This window comes from Neolamprologus brichardi, chromosome 13, assembly GCF_056152115.1.
Source record: "Neolamprologus brichardi isolate AB-2024 chromosome 13, ASM5615211v1, whole genome shotgun sequence".
Classification (NCBI taxonomy): Eukaryota; Metazoa; Chordata; class Actinopteri; order Cichliformes; family Cichlidae; genus Neolamprologus; species Neolamprologus brichardi.
Genome location: NC_142116.1, coordinates 9,428,061 through 9,450,445, shown reverse-complemented (window position 1 = coordinate 9,450,445; position 22,385 = coordinate 9,428,061). Strand labels below are relative to the sequence as shown.

General features: G+C 40.0%; 2 protein-coding genes and 1 long non-coding RNA gene across 3 annotated transcripts in view; 1 reads left to right on the top strand and 2 right to left on the bottom strand.

The window, feature by feature from the left end:
• The window catches only part of lrpprc (leucine-rich pentatricopeptide repeat containing), a 59,915-nt gene extending 59,313 nt beyond the window's left edge, over positions 1-602 (bottom strand). The window contains exon 1 of the mRNA XM_006783616.3: positions 319-602. Within this exon, the coding sequence (XP_006783679.3) occupies positions 319-602 (284 nt within the window). The remainder of the gene's footprint in view (positions 1-318) is intronic.
• LOC148099902 (uncharacterized) lies at positions 575-12,561 on the top strand. Its single transcript, XR_015719911.1, has 3 exons — positions 575-624; positions 6,663-6,885; positions 11,195-12,561. It is a non-coding gene; the product is annotated as an uncharacterized LOC148099902 (long non-coding RNA).
• znhit2 (zinc finger, HIT-type containing 2) lies at positions 2,020-4,156 on the bottom strand. The gene is made up of 2 exons (XM_006783617.3): positions 4,094-4,156; positions 2,020-3,912 (listed from the first exon to the last, which is right to left on the bottom strand). The coding sequence occupies exon 2, from the start codon at positions 3,843-3,845 to the stop codon at positions 2,124-2,126; it is 1,722 nt and encodes a 573-aa protein (XP_006783680.2). The 5' UTR covers positions 3,846-3,912; positions 4,094-4,156; the 3' UTR covers positions 2,020-2,123.
• Positions 12,562-22,385: the final 9,824 nt, after the last annotated feature.

Genomic DNA, 22,385 nt, shown 5'->3' with positions numbered 1-22,385 from the left:
GAACTGGTTGCTAACAGTTACAGCTTCATTAGATTACTAGATTATAGTAACCGGCTTGATTACAGATTAAACAGACAGTGAGTTTACCCTGGTTACACAACAACTCATCATCACCTTGCATAACCTGGTAGCCATGTTTAACCAACGAGAACTGAGCTGTTACCTACGTGATCTATAACGTATCCTAACATGATAACAAACCACATTTAATACAGCAGGTCATATCTGTCAACACTTGCGTGTGCCTTTGGGTGTCATTGAGCCTCAATGACATCTCTGCTGCTGCATGCTCACGCGTGAATCACAGATGCCTGGTACCTGGACGCGTTTTCAGTAACAGGTCCGATCTGTCGGGCACAAACTCCGGTCCTTCTGGCGCCGAGAGCCCCGCTGTACAGCCGACCAAGCGTCGGTCCGTTTCTTTTAGTGCATGTGATCTGAAGCAAACCCGAAGGCGAAAACTTGAGTAACCGGGATGATCTCAAGAGCGCAGCCATGTTTTCTGTCGCAGCGTGGAAGAACATCCGCACCACGTGACTTGCCAAAAGTCCTCGCGAGAGCGAAGCTAGGTGTACGGTGAAAAGAAACGTTCTTTGGGACATGGCTAAAGGCTGGAAAATACATGTAAAATAGCATCTCTAACTTTTACATATTGTTTATATTCTTTGCCTTGACAGTATGGTTCAGGTCAGTGTTTTATTTTATTGTTTTTATCATACTCGTTTATGGAGAAAAAAAAATCTATTTTCGCACTGTACGAGGGATGTCAAACTCTTCAAACTACATCTTAAGTGGGTGAAATTTCTCGTAATGTCGGTGTAAAGTTTAACTACACATTTAATACCTGAGCTTTCTTTTCTAAAACAAAATTAAAATGTATGTCTCAGACATTAAGTGTGATTAAGAAAATGCAGCTGTTGTAGATTAAAGGGCTTAAGCTTTAAGAAATTAAAAGTAAGAGAAAAATGTCTGGTTGCTCATTGCCCTGACTATCCTGTAATTATACAACAGAAAAGTTATGTTAGTTTGAAGAAAGTTTCCGATTTTTCTTCACTTTGGATGCACTTTATAAAACTAAAATAACAAGAACTTCCCTGTCATTTAACTATTACTTAATTACTTTGTTATAGTATGAATGGCCCTGGGGGAGAGCTTTATCAGTAGAAGAAGCTGATAAAGGAAAGATGTGGAAAGGAAAAATTATGCCCTCTTACATTTTCCAAAGCCCTTTTGGGCCGGATTGGAGTCTTAGTCCGGCCAATTCTGCCCCCCTGGCCTTATGTTTGAGACTCCTGCACTATATAATTTCCTATTTGACGTAAGATATGAAAACATAACAGCCATAACGAAAACTCTAGAACTGTTTGGATTCATTTTATAACCATGAAAACCTAAATAATAAATTAACACTTAGATAACAAAACGTATTGTGAACTAATCTGTGCATTCAGAACAATACTAAGAAAACTTGCATGTGTGGGATTTGGATGTGTTTTCCACACTCACTGCAAAACAGCTCAGGCTCCCCTGCAGTCTTATGTCACTTCTTTTGAACTCTATCACCACTGTCCTTTGGAAAAACAAAATTACTATTATAACAGAGGATTATACATACAAAAATCTGATATTTTGTCAGTTACAGATAAATCATTCTAAATGTATTAAATGACCTCTTTCTCCAAAGGTCCCTTTAAAGTAATTCATAAGTTTCATAAATTGTAGTTTCAAATTTAAGGTGGAAACTTGATCCTTTTGTTACATATCAAATTATATCTTATTTGTATATCACCTAATAACGGTTACAAAATAGTAACACTTAATGTGTTACTGCTGGAATTTCTGACTTTGCCCCTGGAGATGAATAAAGTATCCATCTATGTATGTATTGATAACTCTATCTCCAATTTGACTAATATAAATTCTTATGGCTTATACAGGAAATTTAAACAGATTTTAAATTATTTTTCTCCTCATTAAAATAAATTAATACAAGAAAGATAACCAAAGAAATTAGTGGAAAATATCAGCTTTTATTGCCAGTAGGAATTTGACTATATGAGAGAATATGATGCATTTTATTATAACATGAACTTTTTGCATCAACACGTTAAACCAAATCTTCTTTAACTTAGTTCTTCAATCAGCTTATCGCTATCTTTTCTCTTCCCTTTCTGTAAATTCTCAACTTGAGTCTTGGCTTTCTGCATGCTGTTCCTTGCACTCTCTCTTTTACTGTGTTCGCTCCACAGCTCAACTTCCAGTCTATGAATCTGATGTACATTGTCCAGCACCCAGGCTTGAAAGAATTCACACTTCTTGCTTGCCAGGAAGTACTTCCGTCTCTTTTCCACTTCCTCTCCATCTTTAGACAGGGCCATTTTGGCCCGGGAGAGCACAGAACGAAGTTGACTCAAGGCTGCCAGGGAGTATCCAGCAGCATCCTTTCTGTCTCTGCCAGTCATGATGTGAGCCACGGCCTCCACGGCCCTGGCTGGGGCAAGAAGGTCCTCCTTGTCAAGGTAACCTCCATCTAAAATGAGAGCTTCTCCACAGCCTAAGGCCTCTTGGAGAGAGGTGAACACCTTGCTTGAGTTCAGTGCCTCAGACAGAGCAAGAATCATGTCACAGAACTCAAACATCAGTGAATCGGTGTCACCGTTAAACAGGCACAGGGTAAAAGCATAGCCAAAAAGTGCATTCACTAAACCATAGCAAACCAGAGGAGATGGATTTGGACATAAGGAACTCAGCTTTGGAATTTTTGATGAAATTGGGGGTACTGCTGAACTTCCTTTGCCTTTGCTCGTTTCCTTCCCGGTTCCTCCTTTCAAGCTTTTTGGCTTTGATTTGATTCGTTTCTGAACACCTTGTGAGGTTTTCACTCCATTATCAATGTCCTGCTTTTCCCTAGTTGTCACAGTTTCTCTTTCCTGTCTGCTTACTTCTTCCTCAAGCACTTCCACCAGTGCTCTGCCTCCCTCCTCATGTTCCTCCCACCATGGCTTCCAAAGGGGAACCAGGCCACCAAGAGCTCCATCCTTCATGAGACTCACAAAACTCTCTTTCTCTTTGTTGTTAAGAAGTTCCCACAGCTCCTCTTCTGAAAGTTTGTCAATTTCGAGCCCTGAGAGCCGATCAGCCAAGTCCAGCTCTCCTTGTGCACTTTCAGCATCCTCATCAGTGTCTTCAGGAATCAGCGCACCTCCTCCAATCTCTTCAAGTTTTCCCAAAATATCCTCAATCTCTGTTGCATTCTCTTCTCCAGACAGCTGAAGCTCTGCTAACCTGGCCAGGAGCTCCACAGCCTGGACTTTCTCAGCTGCCTCTCCTTCCCTATCATCTGTGTCATCTGACACAACACCCGTCTCTTTTAACAAACTCTCCATCCCCCCATGTGTCATTTCTGCCTTTTGTTTGAGTCCCACAAGAATCTCCTGCATTTTCTTTCTCCCTTCAGTCTCAGTTGTCCCCATTTCCTTCAGCTCCTGTAGAACAGACTCCTTGTAAAACTCTTCAGAGCATGCAGAGTGATCAGGGCTCTTGTAGCACTCCAAGCCACAGTACTGCAGGTTACACCTGGGACAGGTGTAGCAAGGAGGTTTACTTTTACACAACATGCAAAGTCCACTTCTTCCAGAGACACCACCATCCTCTGGAGCATTATCATGGCTCCTGGCAGGTGTGAGAAGCTCTTCATTTCCAGACGTAGCTCCTCTGTGCGGAAGCAGAATGCCATCTCTGGTCACTGTTTCGGACTCCTCATCCGTCCATTCCTCCTTTGGACCGATGTCTGTGAGAAGACTCCTCACGGACGGAGGCAGTCCCCGTCTAATTACTGGATTCATTAGAACTGAACCGACACGCGGTTTTGGAACAAATCAGGAGAGAGCGTTATGGCGCAGGAGCAGTAACCTACAGATATGGAAAAGGCACGTTAGTTTCGATTAACGACACTTGTTAAAGTGCTACGAACGGAAAGTGCATATTTTGCGCAGCGTCCATCATTTATCAGCTTTAAAAATGCTTTAAGCATCGCCAGAATGCCGTCCTAACCTTATAGCCGTTTTTTTTTAATGATAAATGCTCTACTTACTTCACAGCAATTTGCACTGATATTTGTTTTCCCTCTCACGCCGCCACGACGCCTTTTGATGACGTAGAGCTACGCAGTTTTCAGCGCTGCGCTGACGTGAGACTGCAGTTTTTGTAATATTGCATAATAATAATTTGCATAATTAGTGGATTGTTTTTATCGGTAAATCTACATTAATAGGATTACAGGGAGGAAAAACTGGGTAATCAATCCAGTTTTAGAAGAAAACCATGTATTAAAGTAATTTGCATTAAGAATTTTTTTAAAAAGCAAAAATGTTTACATTTACTGAAAAAAAAAAGATGTAGTGATGCAAATTAATTCAAAAATTCTTATCCATACAACATCTTGAAAAAATAGTATTCATCATACTTTAAAGACATCATAGTATCATATAATCCTACTACAACATTTCGCTCTGGGGCTGATGGCTTCTGGTTCCTAGAGCTTCTGAACGCAGAATGGGAGGCAGAGTCTTATTTTCCCATGGAACCAGCTCTGATTTTGGATTCTGGTGACAGACATCCACTCTGCTTATAAGATTAGGCTTAACACTTTACTTTTTGAAAATGCTTATAGTTAGGGCTCGGTCAGGTGACCCTGAAGCATCTCTTACTTATGCTGGAATAGGTTTTCCTGCAATGGGACTTTGTGTGATGCACTGAGAATTTCTTCTCGACTCTGATCTTCCTGCTCCACATGTGTTCATACACCACCATGTATCGTTAGATTTTATCTTCTCTTTCCACCACGCCAATACGCTCCTGGCACATGGCTGCCTGAGCCTGGACTGTGCAAGGTTTCCTTCTGTTTCTTCTTGTTAAAAGTATGTTTGTCAGTCCCACTGTTGCTATGTGCTGGCTCACAGCAAGTCTGATTGTTGGGGTTTTACTCTTATAGTGTCTTTACTTTACAATTTAAACCGACTTAAGGAGACTGATGTCATATCTGAGACTAACTGAATTTTCTTAACTAGGTGCAGGACACCCTGGGTAGCTTCAGGGGCATTTCCAGTCAGAGAGGCTAAAGGTGAATCAGAAGGTTTTATCCCAAAATAAAAACCAAGCAAAAGCACTTGAAAATTGGTTGTAAATTCAGTGATATCAATTTTCACAGACCTCCATAAAAGAAGACAGCAAATAAACTAAATGCTTGATGAGGGCCAGCATAACCCAAGGGGCCTTCTTTTAGCGCTTCGCTTGGACAGGTTTCCAGTCTATCTAGAGCTAATGCAGAGAGAACCACATACATTCATATACAGCCAATTTAGAATCACCAGTTAACCTAACATGCATGTCTTTGGACTGTGGATGCATTCACACAGAAACCCCCATCTGACCAAATTATAGTAGGATATGGTTCCTGCTCCTGCTATTAACAACACATTACTTATTTGGTTTACTTATATGGTTTAAAAATGTGATGACAAAATAAAAGTAAGATTTGATTTCTGTAAAAACAATATACTTTTATAACCAAAATGTATTTTTATGTAATGAAGGTAGGCTAACAGGTTTTAGTATCATATATCATTTAGCAAATATGCCGTTTATAGTGAAAACATAATGAGAATATTTATTTAACATTAATGCTGTAAATAATTACTTTGGTCTACACTATGATTTTTCAGTTAATCTTCATATTTTTAATCTCAGATTAAGCAGATAAAGCAGGATTATCTTAAACTATGCCTTCTATCAGCTCCTCATTTGATCCACTGTCTTAAATAAGTTGTTTTAGACGTTTTGATGTTCTTACTGGCTGCCTGTCCAAAACAGAAGTTTTAAACAGCGGGTGGGCGGAGCTTCAGCCATAAAGTTAGAGATGTGCAATTGAGATTACCATCATTTGCCACTCTTACTGACATCACAACAAGCCAAGTAAGTAAAAATTGACTAAAACATACTGTTGAAAAAATCTGAAGCCTGAGCCTGCTTGTACATATGGACTACTGAGCTATTAGAACATTTTCCCAAAAACTCTTGTAGAAAATGGATTTATGGAAAATAGAAAAAATAGAGAAAAGCATAACTGATCCCTGGTCAGCATGGTGGTGCGGTACATGGTCGCCTCACAGCAGTAAGGCTCCTGGTTCAAACCTGCCAGCCAGCTAAGGCCTTTCTGTGTGGAGTTTTTGTGCTCTTCTTGTGCCTGCCTGGGTTTTCTACAGGTACTCTGGCATCTTTCCAATACATGCTGGTTAACTGGTGATTCTAAATTGTCCACAGGTTGTCTAGGACCTTATTTGTAAGCACTGGGTGGCTTTTTCAGAGCCCCATTTCAAAAAAAGGCTATTTTGTTTGTGTAATCATGATTGTAACTGCATTTTAATTGATTTGTAAATTGATTTGCATAGATGCGGGTGTGAGCTAATGAATGAGTCAGTTAAAAATGACAAGTGAATTAAAAATGTAAATAATTGCCTCCCTTTAAACGTTGGAAATTAAATGTCCTAATATTTTAATAGGATGTCTCCTTTTTAAGCCTGACTTTTTGTGTGTGTGGCATGCATGTCTGAGTTTGTTGTGTGTGTCTTCCTGACTCCACTGTGTGTCTACATCTCCCGTAGGGCTGTTTGCTATGAGGTGATTGTCTCCTGTAGGGGGGTCAAGCATGGTAAAGGTCATGCAGGTGGGGAGTTGTCAGATGGCTGTCCACCCCTCACTGGGCCAAGGGGCTCTCGTGCCGCCTGTCAAAGCCTGTGGCGAAGCAGGGAGAAGAAAGGGTGTCTGGAGACGACGTGTGCCATGCTGTCTTGGCCCCGCCCCTGGCTGCCGTGCCAGCAGTTCTAGGTAGGCAGCTGCCTCCTCTTATCTCGCTTTTGCTTCTGTCTTATTCCCTGTGACATATGTAGTACCCCAACACAAAAGCTCCATGACTTACTCACTGACTACTACACTGATGACACGAAGTAATGCAGATTCTTATCCATGTTAGGGAGGCTTTCAGACCAGACCCATTTTCTTTCTGAGACACTTTAAAAAAAACAACAGCTTTATTTTCCATTTATTAGTACAGATATAGAAAAGACATAAATAGTGTTTATGATGGTTCTATGGTTAGGGTCATAACCACAGGACTTCCCAGCGAAATGTTGTGTATTGCCTAGACTAATGGCTCCTGGCATAGATACAATCTTATAATTCTCAAATTATAATAATACTACCTAAAATACCCCCATTATTCATTACACATGTGCCATCTATGTGCCAACAAGGTGGAAGATTTTCTATACCGATTTAAATTGAACGCGGGAGAAAGTATATTATAACAGAAGCCTTATAAGAGGAGGAAGGACTTTGAATTAAGTAGATCAGCATCCAATGGCACTAGCTAATATTATGTGGGTCAAATATGGACTAAATACCACAACATGCCTGACATTGGGGCAATATAATGTTAACTTATTGCTGAAATGAGGTAGCCAGAGTCATCTTGAGTCAAAGACAACCGTGGTATCTATCCTCTCATACCATGGTCTACAGACTGCAGGAAACTCTGAATTGTCCTTATAAAGATAGATGTACACAGACACACACACACACACACACACACACACACACACACACACACACACACACACACACAAATCCTGTTGTCTGCCACCAGCTGATAGGTGACAGGGAGCAGGCTCTGCCTTTTGGGCATGTCCAGCCCTGGAATGTCTGAAGCTGTCTACTGTACAGCAGCAGGGTGTGTGTGTGTGTGTGTGTGTGTGTGTGTGTGTGTGTGTGTGTGTGTGTGTGTGTGTGTGTGTGTGTGTGTGTGTTTGGAGCAAAAGAGAGTAGACGTATGTTGATGTGGACTGTTCTGTCACCTGTCAGCTCAACAGGATCTGGCGTTATAGAACACCCAAAAGCAAGGCTGTGTAATGGTGAGTGTATTAAGGGTGGAGGGTCCTGCCTCTGTTAAATATCCGGCTTCCATTTGAGGAGCCAGTGTTTCATTCTGACTGACAGAGATTCTCACACTTTTACTTCCTCTTTAAATCCCATTAAGTGTAATGCGTGGAACAATATTCTCAGGAACATGATGAAATTATTTTAGACCTAATATAAAATAGCAAAAATATCACTGGGGGTATTAAATAGTAAGAGAGAAGAATGAGAATGACTCCTTGTAAAACATTAAATAATATAAAAAATATCTTTTGCAGAAGTGTCTAAACTGGGATTACAGCAGCACATTAAGTTTTTGGAGAACACAATGAAACAAAATTAATAAAGAGAATCAACATAGATACAATAACAGTATATCAGTCAATACTCAGTTACAAAGATATTAAAAACATGCTAAACCGATATAAAGTTTATGGATAGTTTATGAAGTGCTAACATGTTTTTAAAGTTGTATGTTGGACTGTAATAACAGTGGGCACCATTCCTTCTGTTTTTGAGTCGTTCCCATCGTCATTGAGAAACTTGTACAAGTATGATTGTATGAATGTGGTTTGAAAGTCTGTGTGTGTGTGTGTGTGTGTGTGTGTGTGTGTGTGTGTGTGTGTGTGTGTGTGTGTGTGTGCATCAGTGTATGTCGCTGTGTTGGAACTGAAAGCTGACATAGCAACACCCTGTTTCCCCCCTCACCCTTTCATCTTTCCTCCACAAACCTTTTTTCATGAATGAGCTCCTGCTTCCACACCATGAGAGCATCAATGTACTCCTTCAATAATTCATCTCTGGGATCTATTATTTACATATCACTTTTACTTCATCACAAAAAGGCATCAATGTGCACCCACACACCTTTCCTCTCCCTTTCTCCCTTCCTTTGCCAGGTCACTCAATCCACATAAACAAATCCCTGTTTCCTGGGCAGCTCCTCAGTCTGCCTCAGCTAGTGGACTCTACCTATGAGCATGTGCTTGTCTGTGTGTGTGTCTGTGTGTGTGTGTGTTTGTGCAGTGCAGCGTGTGATGTGCTAAAACACAGGTAGATGGGGCGGTAGCCTCTCAGTGACCTAAAGCGGCTGCTGACAGCAGTGACAGCAGAAACAAGCATGGAGAAGCAAAAAGAAACCTCACACCACTCTAGAAGTCAACTTTCCATGTGTCGCTGCACCTCTCAAAGCACGCAGGAAATAAAGGGTACAGTGTATCACGGTAGCCTACACCAGTAATTTCATGTACTAACCCCTTTGTTTACACCAGCGATTTTATGTACTGTAATTTTGCAGGCTTCAGAGTTTATACTTTTTCTGGTGGTTACTCAGTCAGTCATTCACTGGTTGTCTCTCTTCTCTCTTTTTTCAGCATCATTATTTTTTTTACGATCTTCCACTCTAGATCTGTTTCTGTGTGTTTAAAAATGTATTTTTGTTACTGTCCAAAAGGTATAGATCTGATATTGCTGAAATTTCTATGAATTCATTTCATTGCTGCAGAAACAGCAACCCCCCCTCAACCCACTATTGATGTTTGTAAGTTTTAAAAGTTTCATTTTGTTAGTCCTGTTAAGCTACAGGGCAGCATGGTGGTGTAGCAATTAGTATTGAGCCCTCATAGCAAGGTTCTGGCTTTGAATCCAGTTTGTGGCCTTTCTGTGCCCCTCTGTGGGTTCTCTGTCTGAGTGGCTCCAGCAATACAAAGATATGCACATGAGGTTAATTGGTGATTCTAAAAGGGCCATAGGTGTCTGTCCATCTGTGGAAAGACAACAGGTCCGAGGTATCCCTCTCATTCAATGTCAGCTGGCATAAGCTCCATCCCCCTGTGTGATCCTGAACTGGATAAGTAGAACAAAATTGAGGGCTGGATGGATGGATGGATGATGAGCTAGAAGCTCTTCAATAATCCAAACTCTGTCCTTCACATTATTATGCTGTTCGCCTTTATATGCATTTATAGATGTTTCTGGAAGCCTTTATTATCACAACAAGGTTTAAAGGCAAAAATCAAAATGCATTTAATTAATTTCATTTCAAAGTTTTTAAGGTAACTAAATAAATAGAAATTAATAGAAATGCGAGAAATAGATTTAATGTTTATTTATTTTCTTTAGGCATATCTTTATTTTGAACACAAACAGATGTATACAAAACACACCCAAACCATGTGAAGGCAGAAAGCTACATTTATCAAAATGCACCCCAGTCAAACCGACACTCAAATCTTTATTTGTGGTTTATTGTATCATGAATGGCTATGTCTCAGTCTCCAATCCCTCCAGTCCACTGCCAATGTGCCTCTGGGCAAGATATTGAACCCCAGATTGCTCCTGATGCATACATCGGTGTGTGTTAGTTAAAAAGAGTGCTATTAGGATAGCCACTGTATCTTTAGTTGACAGACCAACAAGATAACAGATTTGATTTATTGGTAACAATCTGATACAAAAGCTGAAAGAAAAACTTATAATTATTATAATTAAATAACGTATGGTAGTATTGCATGTGGGAAATGTCATGAAAAAAATTCCAAACTTGAACTGAGGAAACATTTTTTATCTTCAAACTCACAGTAAATAAAAAAGGAAAGAAAAAATGCAATATAACGTACTGTATTTACTCATCTCTACACTGCACTTTACTCTGGGTTAAATTTGAGGGATGTTTTTATAGATATGGCACACAAAAAAGAAGAAGTGCTGGGGGGGTTTCAGACTTGCCTGTAGATTTTTCACAATAGCAGGTTGTGTAACAAGTAAAAGCCTTAGGGAAAAGCGCTTGAGACATGCCTGTCCTCTTTAGAGGAGAGATAGACATGACAAAAACAAGTGGACATTCAAAGCCCTTAACAAGCAGTGGTTAGTCATTACAAGCTCAAGTTGCACAGGGACAGAACTTTATTTCAGATGTTAAAGGAGATCCCAGAAATTTTAAAAAGTCAGGCTGAATTACTGGGAATATTTTCCTTTTAATGGGTTAGTACAGATCATAGTAACTCATCCAGTTTAAGCAGTATATCTGTATATATATTTAATATATATCTGGAACACAGTATAAATAACACATGAAACTAAAACACGATATCACTTTCCTGTGTTTCTGTTTCCTCTCTGTCCTCTCTGTCTTCTTAAGCCATGAGAAATAAGCTTCCTACTTTTTTCCCCCTCTACTTGCCCTTGTCCCTCTCTCTTCTTCTCTATCACACCATTCCCGCAGGAGACTGACTGCGTATCGGTGTATCACCCGCATCCATCTCTCTAACCTCCAGCCCTGCCTTCCCTCATCCCCACGAGAGGGAGCAGCAGATCAAGAAAAGGGGAAAGATTCGTGGAAGGAGGGAGGGAGCGAAAGAGAAGTGTTTCTGTGTCCCAAAGGATTGGTCTCTGTCTGTCTAAATCAGGAAGTGAGAATGTGACGGCAGGAGAGACAGAGCAGAGACATCCTTTCAGTGTGTGTGTTTGTGTGTGTGTGTGTGTGTGTGTGTGTGTGTGTGTGTGCACCTTGTTGAGCTGAGGTGTCATATATGTGAAGATCACAGCTTCACGCTGGTGGCAACCAGGGATGATGCTCTAAATCACTGAAATGCCAGAGACAACCGTTGTGATATGGGCCGTGTCTGTGTGTGTTTGTGCACGTGAATGTCTTTTGGGACATTTGATGGAGATTAATACTACTTTTAGAGTCCGAAAGTGAAAATGTTATCTAGTATGTCACCTTGGGAAAAAAAAGTGTGTGACATTGTCTGATATAGACACACACACTCACTTGCACAAGCGGTCTAGACCACCAGTTTTCAGCCTTTTGTGTCTAGTGTATTTGAAAAGCCTGAAAAGTGAACTGAAGCACCCCTTCACTGACCATCCATGAAACTCTCATGTTGAAAATGTGATCATTTTAATTGATTTTTTTGTTATCTAACAACAATAATAATTTAAAGCACAAATAGTAGCCTCGATTTTTCAAGCATGCATCTATTCATTTTGATTCCCATGATATTTATTTTCATTACAACCATTTGTCCATGCGTTTTTATGTAAATGTAAACAAGTAAACAAAACACTACTATGTTTTGTTTTTGTTTTATTTTGGTTATCTATAAATATTCTCCCCATCTTACTAAGTTTGGTTGGGAATCACATTATTCATAATACTCACTATCCCCAGCATATGCACCCACACACAAACACACCTAGCAACATAACATTTGCTGCCTTCCTTGGATGAATAATTAGATGGACACGGAGCTGTCTCTCTGTTTTCCCCCCACACATTAAGCTACATGAATGTAGGCCAACTCACTGTCGACTTCACTTGCCTCTCATCACAATCAAAACAACACATAGATGTTGTCTTCTCTTGTTCATCAACCTCTGTCTATCCCTTGTTACCTCTATCTATCTTTAACTTTCTTTTTCATGAGGTGTGAGTCACAAAGAATTGTCTTGCAGATCAGCAGCACAACTGTCCCCGAGAAGAGGCAACATACACAGACTCTCACACACTGACGTTGATATAGTCATGGTCACATCATTATATCTGCATTAGCAGGGAAAGCCCTTCACGCTCCAACACCTACATGCCTTCAGTGCAGCGTCTCATGTGTGTTGTAACTGATTTACAGTGTCCCTGTTCTATCTTGACAGATCATGCTCAGGAAATATGTAGTACATGGCATATTATGTTTGTGTCATATACTTTATATATAGCATAGCTCTGACTTTTGAATACATTTCTTTAATTGAGACCAAGAAATAACCAGAAAAGTTGGTGTATTGAGATAAAAGGAATATATATAAGCGGCACGGAAATCTGCTTTTATAGTTGCTTTTTAAGCACGGTTATAAAGTTTGCTGAATAATGGAGAAAAAAATGCAACTAAAGACAAAAATGTCTTATTCAAATTCAAATGGGAATTTATACCTAGCACATCATTTTTGACAAATTCCTACACCTTTATTTTTATCCTTTTTAGCATTTTATCTAAAAGACAATGAGAATTGTGGCGATTTGGACACAAAATGTAAATTATAACCATGGATAATAATGATATTCCACTATTTATGCCACATCTTACATACTGAGCTCCTTTTGATTGACTTAAAACCCCCATTTGATGGCAAATCTAGTTCTTTGTAACTAACAAAGTTATCAATTCAATTCAATTTTATTTATATAGCGCCAAATCACAACAAAAGTCGCCTCAAGGCGCTTATCATTAATGTGAAACTGGAATGAGTTCAACTGAGACACTGTCGTGTGCAAAAGCCACATTTTTGCGTGCTCAATCTATCACTTTGAATAGCAAATAAGAGTAAAGTACAGACCAGACAAAAATCCTCTATCACTAAAAGGTATAATACACAAATACAAGCAAACATATGAAAAATGGGTTATGTGACTGGGCCATTACCTAAAGCAAGGTAAAGCAAGACAACAGATGAAATATTGAGAAGGGACAGGGGAGCACTTGGCATTTTGGGCACGCACATTATCACGCACTCGTACTGGGTTAGTGTTAGCTGGAAAAGGTTGTGCGTTAGGGTGTTTGACAGTGCTCTGACCCTGGCTGCGATGTTGACATTAGTGGACACATCACCTCTGCTTTGGGAAAAGGCCGACGGTGAGACCGCCCTCAAGCACAACACAAGGTTCTCTGTGTGAAGCACATGTTTATAGGCTTTGTGAAGGTAGAAGTACTAAAACAGTAATCTCTGCATCTCAAGTTAAAAAATAACTGTATAAAAGCAACTTTTTATATTCATCATAGCTTTACAACACAATGACAAAGTCTGGATATTTTACTTTGCTTGAGCCTTTGTGTGACTTTACTTTCTCATCGCTGTCATGTGACATATCAAGCTTTTGTCTTTCACAGATTGCTGTGCCTATGCTGGAGGACTGCGTGAACAGCAGAAGAACAGCAAAATGCAAAGAAAGAAGCATGTAAATGAATAACGCAACGCTGATTCCAACAACACGTCTGGAGTGGAGACGCGGGTTCTCTCAGCCGTGACATGGAATTGGTGAGCAGGAAAAGATGGAAAGATCAACAAGAAAAGCAAACTAATAGGTAATGTTTGCTTTCTGATTTAACCCTAACAATCTGTCACTTTTGTCTGTGTTGTTGTTTCCTTAACCTCTGCGTCTTCTGCATATGTTTGTCTGAGCACATATGTATGAAAGCCAGAGACGTCTCTGCTGTATGGTGTGGAATGTCAGGCTTGTCTCATCAGATTAGGGTGCAGTGAGGAGGATGGTGCCTACAATTGTACTCAAATGGAGGCACCTCAGCGATGCATACTACAATGCCACCACCCTTGATCTCCCCCACACCGCATGTCCTTGGCACTTTTTAGTTTAAGGGTCTTTGTTCCCCTAGGGTTAGGGGTTGGAACTGCCTCTAAGAAAACTGGCCTGGGGCAACCTTGTACAAATGAGTTTGCTTTGAAGTCGATGATGATGTGGCATTTTACTATATAGTAAAATCTATCCCTATGTAGCTTTTTGCTTTGTTGCAGTTTGTGCTTCAGCTCAGTTTACAGTCCACTCCCTCCAGCCTCAGCATAAATAGCCAATTTGGCAAAAAACGTTATATAATTTATCTGTAAAACTGTGTTTTCCCTCATTACTCGTGTTTCCCTTCCACTTTTCTAATTTCCTGCATCTTCTAGCTTCACTTAGATTTTCTCTTGACCCCTGGCATCCATCCATCTATCCACCAGCCCTTTGGTGTCTTGTCCATCCCTGTATTTGTCTCCTGTCTAGCCTCGAGTCACACTAAACACAACCTCCATATTATCCTCAACCCAATCACCTCTCTATCCTTGGGCCTGACGGTTGCAGGTGGATGTAGCAGGTCTGTCACAAGGTGGCAAATCTGTCATTTGCTGTGTTGTGCACGTGTGTGTTTCTATGTGTTTCAGTGTGGGTGGGTGGGCAGATAAGCGTGTGTATGTTAAGAGGGGCATGAAGACAGCTGTCATGCTGTCTCAGGATCATATGCTGGCTGTCAGAGATGCTGTAAAGAAACTGACATCCAAACCATGCAACACACATACACCGCACATGAACACACAGAGAGAATTTGGACGTTTAAAGCTATGTTGGGATTTTTAGAAATACAGATAAATATTTTAAAATCCCAACATTTTTCAGTGAAAACAGTGACATTGAAGTATCCTTGCGCTTTAGGGATGTTGACCTCTGCTCTGAAACATCTGTTGACAGAGGTCAAGTAAAGAGAAAAATTCCCTATGGATTACTAAATATTTTGATTCATTATTTATGTTCATCGAACAAAGCAGTAAAAAGTGTTCATAAGCATGACATGACTTGCAATGGTCCTCACATCTGATGTCCCCCTTTTTCAGGTCTTCTCCAGTCTGCTTTGTGTTTGTTTTTTAGTTTTCTCTAAAGTCTGTGCATGTATAAGAATGTACACATGTGCCTCTGCTTGTGTTTGTGTGTGCATTAATAAATGTGCTCATGCATGTCTACATGTAAGACTGTGTTGGGGGATTTCTCAGGAGAAGGTGAATGTCTCATTTTTTGGTCCCCAGCCTGTCCAGGTAAATAACACATTCACACACCAGTGGGCAAACCATCGACCTCCCTTTTCACGCACATCACCCTTTTCTCGTGTACACTATTGATCCCTCACACTCTTCTCTTCTCTTCTCTTCTCTTCTCTTCTCTTCTCTTCTCTTCTCTTCTCTTCTCTTCTCTTCTCTTCTCTTCTCTTCTCTTCTCTTCTCTTCTCTTCTCTTCTCTTCTCTTCTCTTCTCTTCTCTTCTCTTCTCTTCTCTTCTCTTCTCTAGAAATGCCTTCCGAGCTACCTGGTGGTATTTCTTTCTGATGTCCAGTGAGACAGGGGAGCCAGGCAGGTCTCCACTGGCCACAGTGCAGCTGTCGTTTCAGGTTAAAGCAGGCGAGAAGTGGCTGAGGAGGAGGTGGAGAGGAATGAATAAGTGAAGAGGCTGCAGACTGGACTCATGTTAAATGTAGAAAGGCTAACAGACCAGACTGCTGTTGATTTCTCTCTCTGTGTGTGTGTGTGTGTGTGTGTGTGTGTGTGTGTGTGTGTGTGTGTGTGTGTGTGTGTGTGTGTGTGTGTGTGTTAGTGTGTGAGACAGAGAGAGTGAGAGAGAGAAAGAGACTGAGTATGATTCTACATGTGCACATGGGCGATACGGAGGACCTGCTGTCTGTCCCGCTGAGCTTCCAATTAGCACACACCACTAGAGCAGGACACATACACACAGAGACACACAAACACACACGGAGGACCCTAGAGAGAGGCCTCAAACCTGCCTGTCAGCTGCTGTTAGATCACACTGCACTTAGCTGACACAACAAAACACACAAACACCTACACACTTATATGCAAAGTTTTACAGTGATTAACATTCAAGGATAAAACCTGCGTTCATATTCAGTTAAAGTTGAGGGCGCACTGAACTGCTGCTGATCTGGTTGCTCGTGAGAATATTAAAAGTTACGAATGTGTTCATAAAGAATAGGAAAAGTATTTAATTTAAAATTTTATTTAAATTTGCTTCAAGTTCTCTCGAATCCTTGTATCTAATGTATGCGAACACACACACACACTAACACAATATTATCGCACAAAAACCTTCGCTGTACCACCTATTTTGTCCTTGTACATATTTTAATGATGCCATCAATAATGGACACGTTCTGAGGACAGGCAAAATAGGATCTTGCAGCGCTGCCACACACGTATTCAGACGTGCATACGCTCAAAAAATGTGGGTCAGGCTGTGAAATTTCTTAATCTTTAATTAAGAATATCTGCTGGTTTGTCAGTGAGCCCATTCGTGTGCCCTTTGCTGGTGAGCCTCCCTCTCTCTGATTGGCTCAGCCTTCTGCACTGTGTCTACTATCTACTACCGAACTGTTTTCAGAATAACAAGCCTGCGGTAGATCAAATAAAAGAGAGCTTCCTTTTATTGGTTTGTATATAATTTTTTTTTTTTTTACTAGATTGGATTAGTAGCCTGCCTGGTATTCGTTTAGAATAATTTTAGCACAGGTCTCAGATGCGTGAAACCTAATTCTAATGGTCTTCGTCATTTTGATGATATGATATTGACATACGGGAAACTACATATAATAAAATCACATCATGTGTGATAAATTCAGTGACGCTGAACTGATTTCTGTTGAAAAGTCTTCCGATTCTGCTCCAGCAGAGTCATTAGAAAGCATCAGCCAAAGAGGCCTCTGGTAAGGACTGGGAGATGAGATAAATTTAATCTCACTGCACAAGAACACTTCAGCAACTTGACATGAAGCATAGAGATGACAAAGGTCATTATGAATGGCAAAAAATAACAGATTATGTCCCACTCCTAGGTCCTTCCCAAGTCTGACGTCACCACCTTAGTACAACCACTCATCAAGGTCACGAGTCTTTTTATGCAGCCCCCACCACCTCCAGTTCTCGCCTTGAACTTTGCATCTTAAGAGCATCTTTCATTAAAGCCAAAACAAATCTACCTTGGTGCGTTCCCTCGGGTGTGATTGACGTGACACCACAAGCTCAGGGCCAAGCAGAAATGAAGACTGAGAAAGAGCTCGGGCAGATGATGAGGACGAGGATGAACTGAACGCAGACACAGAGGTGGTGGCCTTCTTCCTGCCTGCTCAGGGAGAAGATTGTCCTTGCTTTGTTAAATGATTTCTTCCAGCTGAACTCTTCCCCCAATATCAGTCAAAAAGAGATCACACAGAGAAAACGAAGATTGCATGTATACCCAGAGTTCCCTGGGTCACCTTGGCATACAGCTCACGCAGTAAATCAATCCATTTATTGCCATTTCAATAACCATTCAGGTTATTTTTGTCACTAGATGCCGTTCACTGTCCAAGTTGCAGTCAGAAACTCACAAAGTATTCTTTATATTTTCCAAGATGTTCACATTTTATAACTGTATTTAAATGTAAAAATGAGCTGGTTTGGAAGCCAGTTCAGTTTGATTGAGCTAATCAACACAAATACAGATGCAATTTAAAAATGACTCACTTGTGTAAGGAAAAAATACATTTTAATGCTGCCCATAAATATTTTGGTGGGCAGGATGATGTGCAGACATACCCTAGAGTAAGTTTCTTTAATTCATGCCCACCTGCCTCTCCTGGCATTTAGGACAAGAAACTGATTGAGCATTCAACCTTTTAAAAGATTTTGAGACCATCAATTTTATATCACAACCCAAACGTGCCTTTTCGAACCCTTCGTGCATGTATTCGCTAGCCTTACCTCTTTTTCCCACTAGATGGAGGTGTGATACTTCCACAACACTCCTTCATCCATGACGCAGCACAGAAAGTAAACTCACCCAGAGGTCTAATTTACAAACTCAGGTCAACTTCTGTAGAGGTAAATACTGAAGATTCTGTATTGTGAGGATCTTTAGGTCAGTATAGCTTGATGTTTGCAGGTTTCCGCTTCGGTTCCAGACTGGCAGGTTAAACCTGTGCAGGGTAGTAAATCTGTGGCTTAATTTTCCTGTAGAACAAGCTTTTGATTTGCCACTGAGCATGGTGTTAATGCCATTTCACTGTGCTATAGCTGCTCAGTCTTTAACACATGAAATCTCCCAGGTCATAAATTAAAATATTCAAAATCAACTGGAGAAAGACACAAGGACCATGTTTTCCACAACAGAGTAAATTGAACACTTAAATATGAACCCATTTACATACTGCTGACATATGCTGACATTTAACTAATTTGTTCCCTTTCTTTCTTTCTATCTTTCTTTTTTAAATAAGGCTGATTCAAAATGTCACTTGCTGATTAATGGCAACATATGGCTGCAGCACATGCCCTCTAACACTACTATACAAGCTATGAATGGACATGTTCCTGTGATACACTAAAACCTGTGGGTGTGTCCAAGCATGTGTCTGCTACTGGACGTTATCAGCATGTGATCAAAATAGTTTCTGTGTGTATCTTTCCCGTGCATGTGTGAGATACTTTCACAGTATGACATATGCTTGAAAAACACATATGTCAGCAAGTGCTGGGCATGCTTGCGAATGACATATGAACACTGTTTTCACTACACGGGCATGCGTGTGTGAATTTATACATTGAGGGTAAGCCTGTGTGTGGTAGTAGTAATCCGCACCAGGCAGCTGCGCTCGTTCGTATTCAGCCCCAAGGCACTTCTAGGCCTACTTGCTGATTAGGGATCAGAGAGAGAGAACGAGGACAGAGTGAAATGGTATAGAGCGGGGATGAGAGACAAAGAGAAAGAAAAAGGTCCTCTCTCATTTAGTAAAGAGTTTGTTAATGTCTATAATCCCATTAAGCAGGGGGAACAGCTTGACCCCTCACATAACATGCATTAATATGTATGGGCGAGTGTGTGGTTGCAGTGTATATTCTTTTTCTCTCATACAAACAACCCCAGACACTTGATACAGCGCATCCAGGAAAAGAAATTGATTGCCCTTATAAACATTTGATAAGGCCCTAATGTAACATCGCAAGCTGTTAAGGAGAATTGGAGCGGCGAGTCATGAAAATGACATGTAAATCAAATGAGCGTTGTATATTTCCAGGCACAATTTGCCAGCAATTATTGTGTTGACCTGGCTCCTCGGTTGACAAAAGAAACCTGTTCCCTCTGAGGAGCAGGAAATCAGCTTTTCAAGTGCTCTTGTGTTTGAAGAGTGGTGAGCAAGGCAAGGCGTGATTGCTGCACTCTGCAGAGAGGATCGCACATGGGGTGATTTCATACAAGGTGAGAGAAAGCAGTGAAGGCCAAAGCTAGTTGTTTTCTTTTCCTTCACAATATACATGCAAGCAGCACTTAACTCAATGTTATCTCAGCTAACTCACACTGAATCGATCCATGCTGAAAAAAATATGATAAAGAAGATTCAGTATTAAAAAAAAAGAAAAGAAGACCCTCCAGCTTGTGGCTTCCTTCAATCTAAAGCCCCGATGGAAGGATGGATGGATGGATGATATGTGCAAAATATAACCTGAATTCCAAAATGTTGGGTTGCTGTGTAAAATCTAAATAAAAAACAACATACAATAATTTGTGAACCTCAAATGTTATTCACAACAGAATCGTATCACAATAGAAAAAGTATTACATTTCTAAGCTGAGAAAATGTACCATTCTAAGAAAGACATTAACTCATTTTGAATTTGGTAGTAACATGTCTAAAAAAAGTTGGGGCAAGGCTATGTTTACTACTGTGTACCTGTGGTAAACATGGGCTTCTGTTAACAGCAGACTGTAAACATCTGGGAACTAAAAGGAGAGGAATGTTGTCCCATTCTGGTCTCATATAGGACTAGTAGTCATGAGTCTTCTTCATCATATTTTTTATTTTATTCATACTATCATGATGCACTAAATGTTTTTAATCTATGAAAAGTCTGAATTGTCTGCAGGCCAATTCAGGACCTGGATTCCAGAATTGAGGGTGGGGGTGGGGGGCTTTTTAAGTGAGCACTAATGAAAAGCCCGATGGTTCCTGTCCTCTTTAGTCTGGAGGATGTGTCCATGTTTTCCAAAAAAGAATTTAAATTTTGATTTGTCTGACCACAGAACACTTTTCCATTGTGCCTCAGTACATTTGAATGTCCCTTGATCTGGAGAAAATGCCAGGATTGCAGGATCATGGTCATCCATGGCTTCTTCTTTGCTTGATAGATGGCAAGATGAACTGCATTCAATGGCCTTGATTGGAGGAAGTGTTACTGAGCCCCATGCTGTGATTTCCACGCTTGTTCTTAATGCACTGCTGCCTGACTGCCTGAAGAACATGAACATCTAATATTGATTTTTAGTCTTGTCCCTTTTATATTGGGGGTCATTATTCAGAAATTCTCTAAAAATGTATACACTCAGTTTTTTGCAGACTTGTTATCCTCTGACCATCTTGACTTCTTAGAAATTCTGCCTCTTTGTGATGCTCGTTTTTGAGATGTCCAGTTTTAAAAAACAGATATTACTGGTATTACTTGTGATTACTTACATGTGTTCCCACTTAATGTAAATAGTTGCAAAATGCTTCTTCAGTTTCACTTAGTTTTCCACCATTTTTTTCCTGCCACCTCCTGCCGCCATCCCAACTTTTTTGAGATTCGTTGCTTCAATCTAATTCAAAACGTGCCAATGTTTTCCATGAAATCAAAAAAGTATATCAGTTTAAACATTTGGTGTGCTTTATGTGTTCTATTGTGAATAAAATGTGGCGTTATGAGATTTGAAAATCACTTAATTTTGTTTTTATTGACATTTTACATGTCATTCGAGGCTTTTTTGGAATTGGGTTTGTATTTACATATAAGCAGCAGGATAGCTAACATCTTATGCACTGTATATTAGATGTGATATAACACAAGATTTGCCAATAAGGCTGCAAATCCAAACTGAATTGGCTGGTTAAAACTAATTAATTGACTGCATTATTTTTACACAACCAGAATCAAATCAAATGAAATGAAATAATGAAATGAAATAATAAGCTTAAAAACATTAAATAATGTTGAATCAAGAAAACATTAAATAATAATAAAGATACTCTATTTGGATTGTATTGAAAAAAATTGCTACAAATCTTATGAACAATTATTTCACATAATAAACAGACCTCTTATCACTCTTGGATAGATTAAGGTTCTGTTTAAGCACAAATTTTCTTTAACTAATTTGTTTTATAAGATAAGATTACATTGTTTGGAATCATGTTGTTTGTCTTCTTTTGTGAGGAAGACTAGTGATGGTATACCTATTCTGAGTTTATGAGTAACGCAGTACAGAGTACCTTAAAGAAAAAACAGCTTTCCTTATATGCATATTTTAAACTTGCTCTAAAGTTTTGCATAAACTACAGGAAGAACTTTTGCTGCCAGTGGGAAATCTCTGACATACTCACTAAATTGTCATATACATTATTGATGGGATACTTTAAGTTTTCCCAATAACTTAGAAGTGCACAGAGAGACACAAAGGCACCAACGTGATGACGTCATGTTGAGCACAGTATATACTGCAAAAGAGAGGAAGGAGTGTTTATGTTTTCATTTGAAAATGAATGTTAAATTCACCTCCACATTAAATACGAACAAATTACTTTAATTGCAGGTCATCATAAAAGCACCACTGCCTCAACAATACCTTCTGAGTGTAACTCAGCAATTTATTTAAATTAATAAGACCCTCCCCAGCCACCATGCCCGTTTGGGCTCATAGAGCTGGGCCCAATGGGCTGAGGCTCGTCAACAAGCACGCCCTAAAACACATCCAGCCATCACAGGCACGGTAAACTAGTCGCTTGAATCACTGGCCGTGATAATGGATGGAATTTTGTTTCAACAAATAAAGTTCAACTTATTATTTAATTAGGCTGA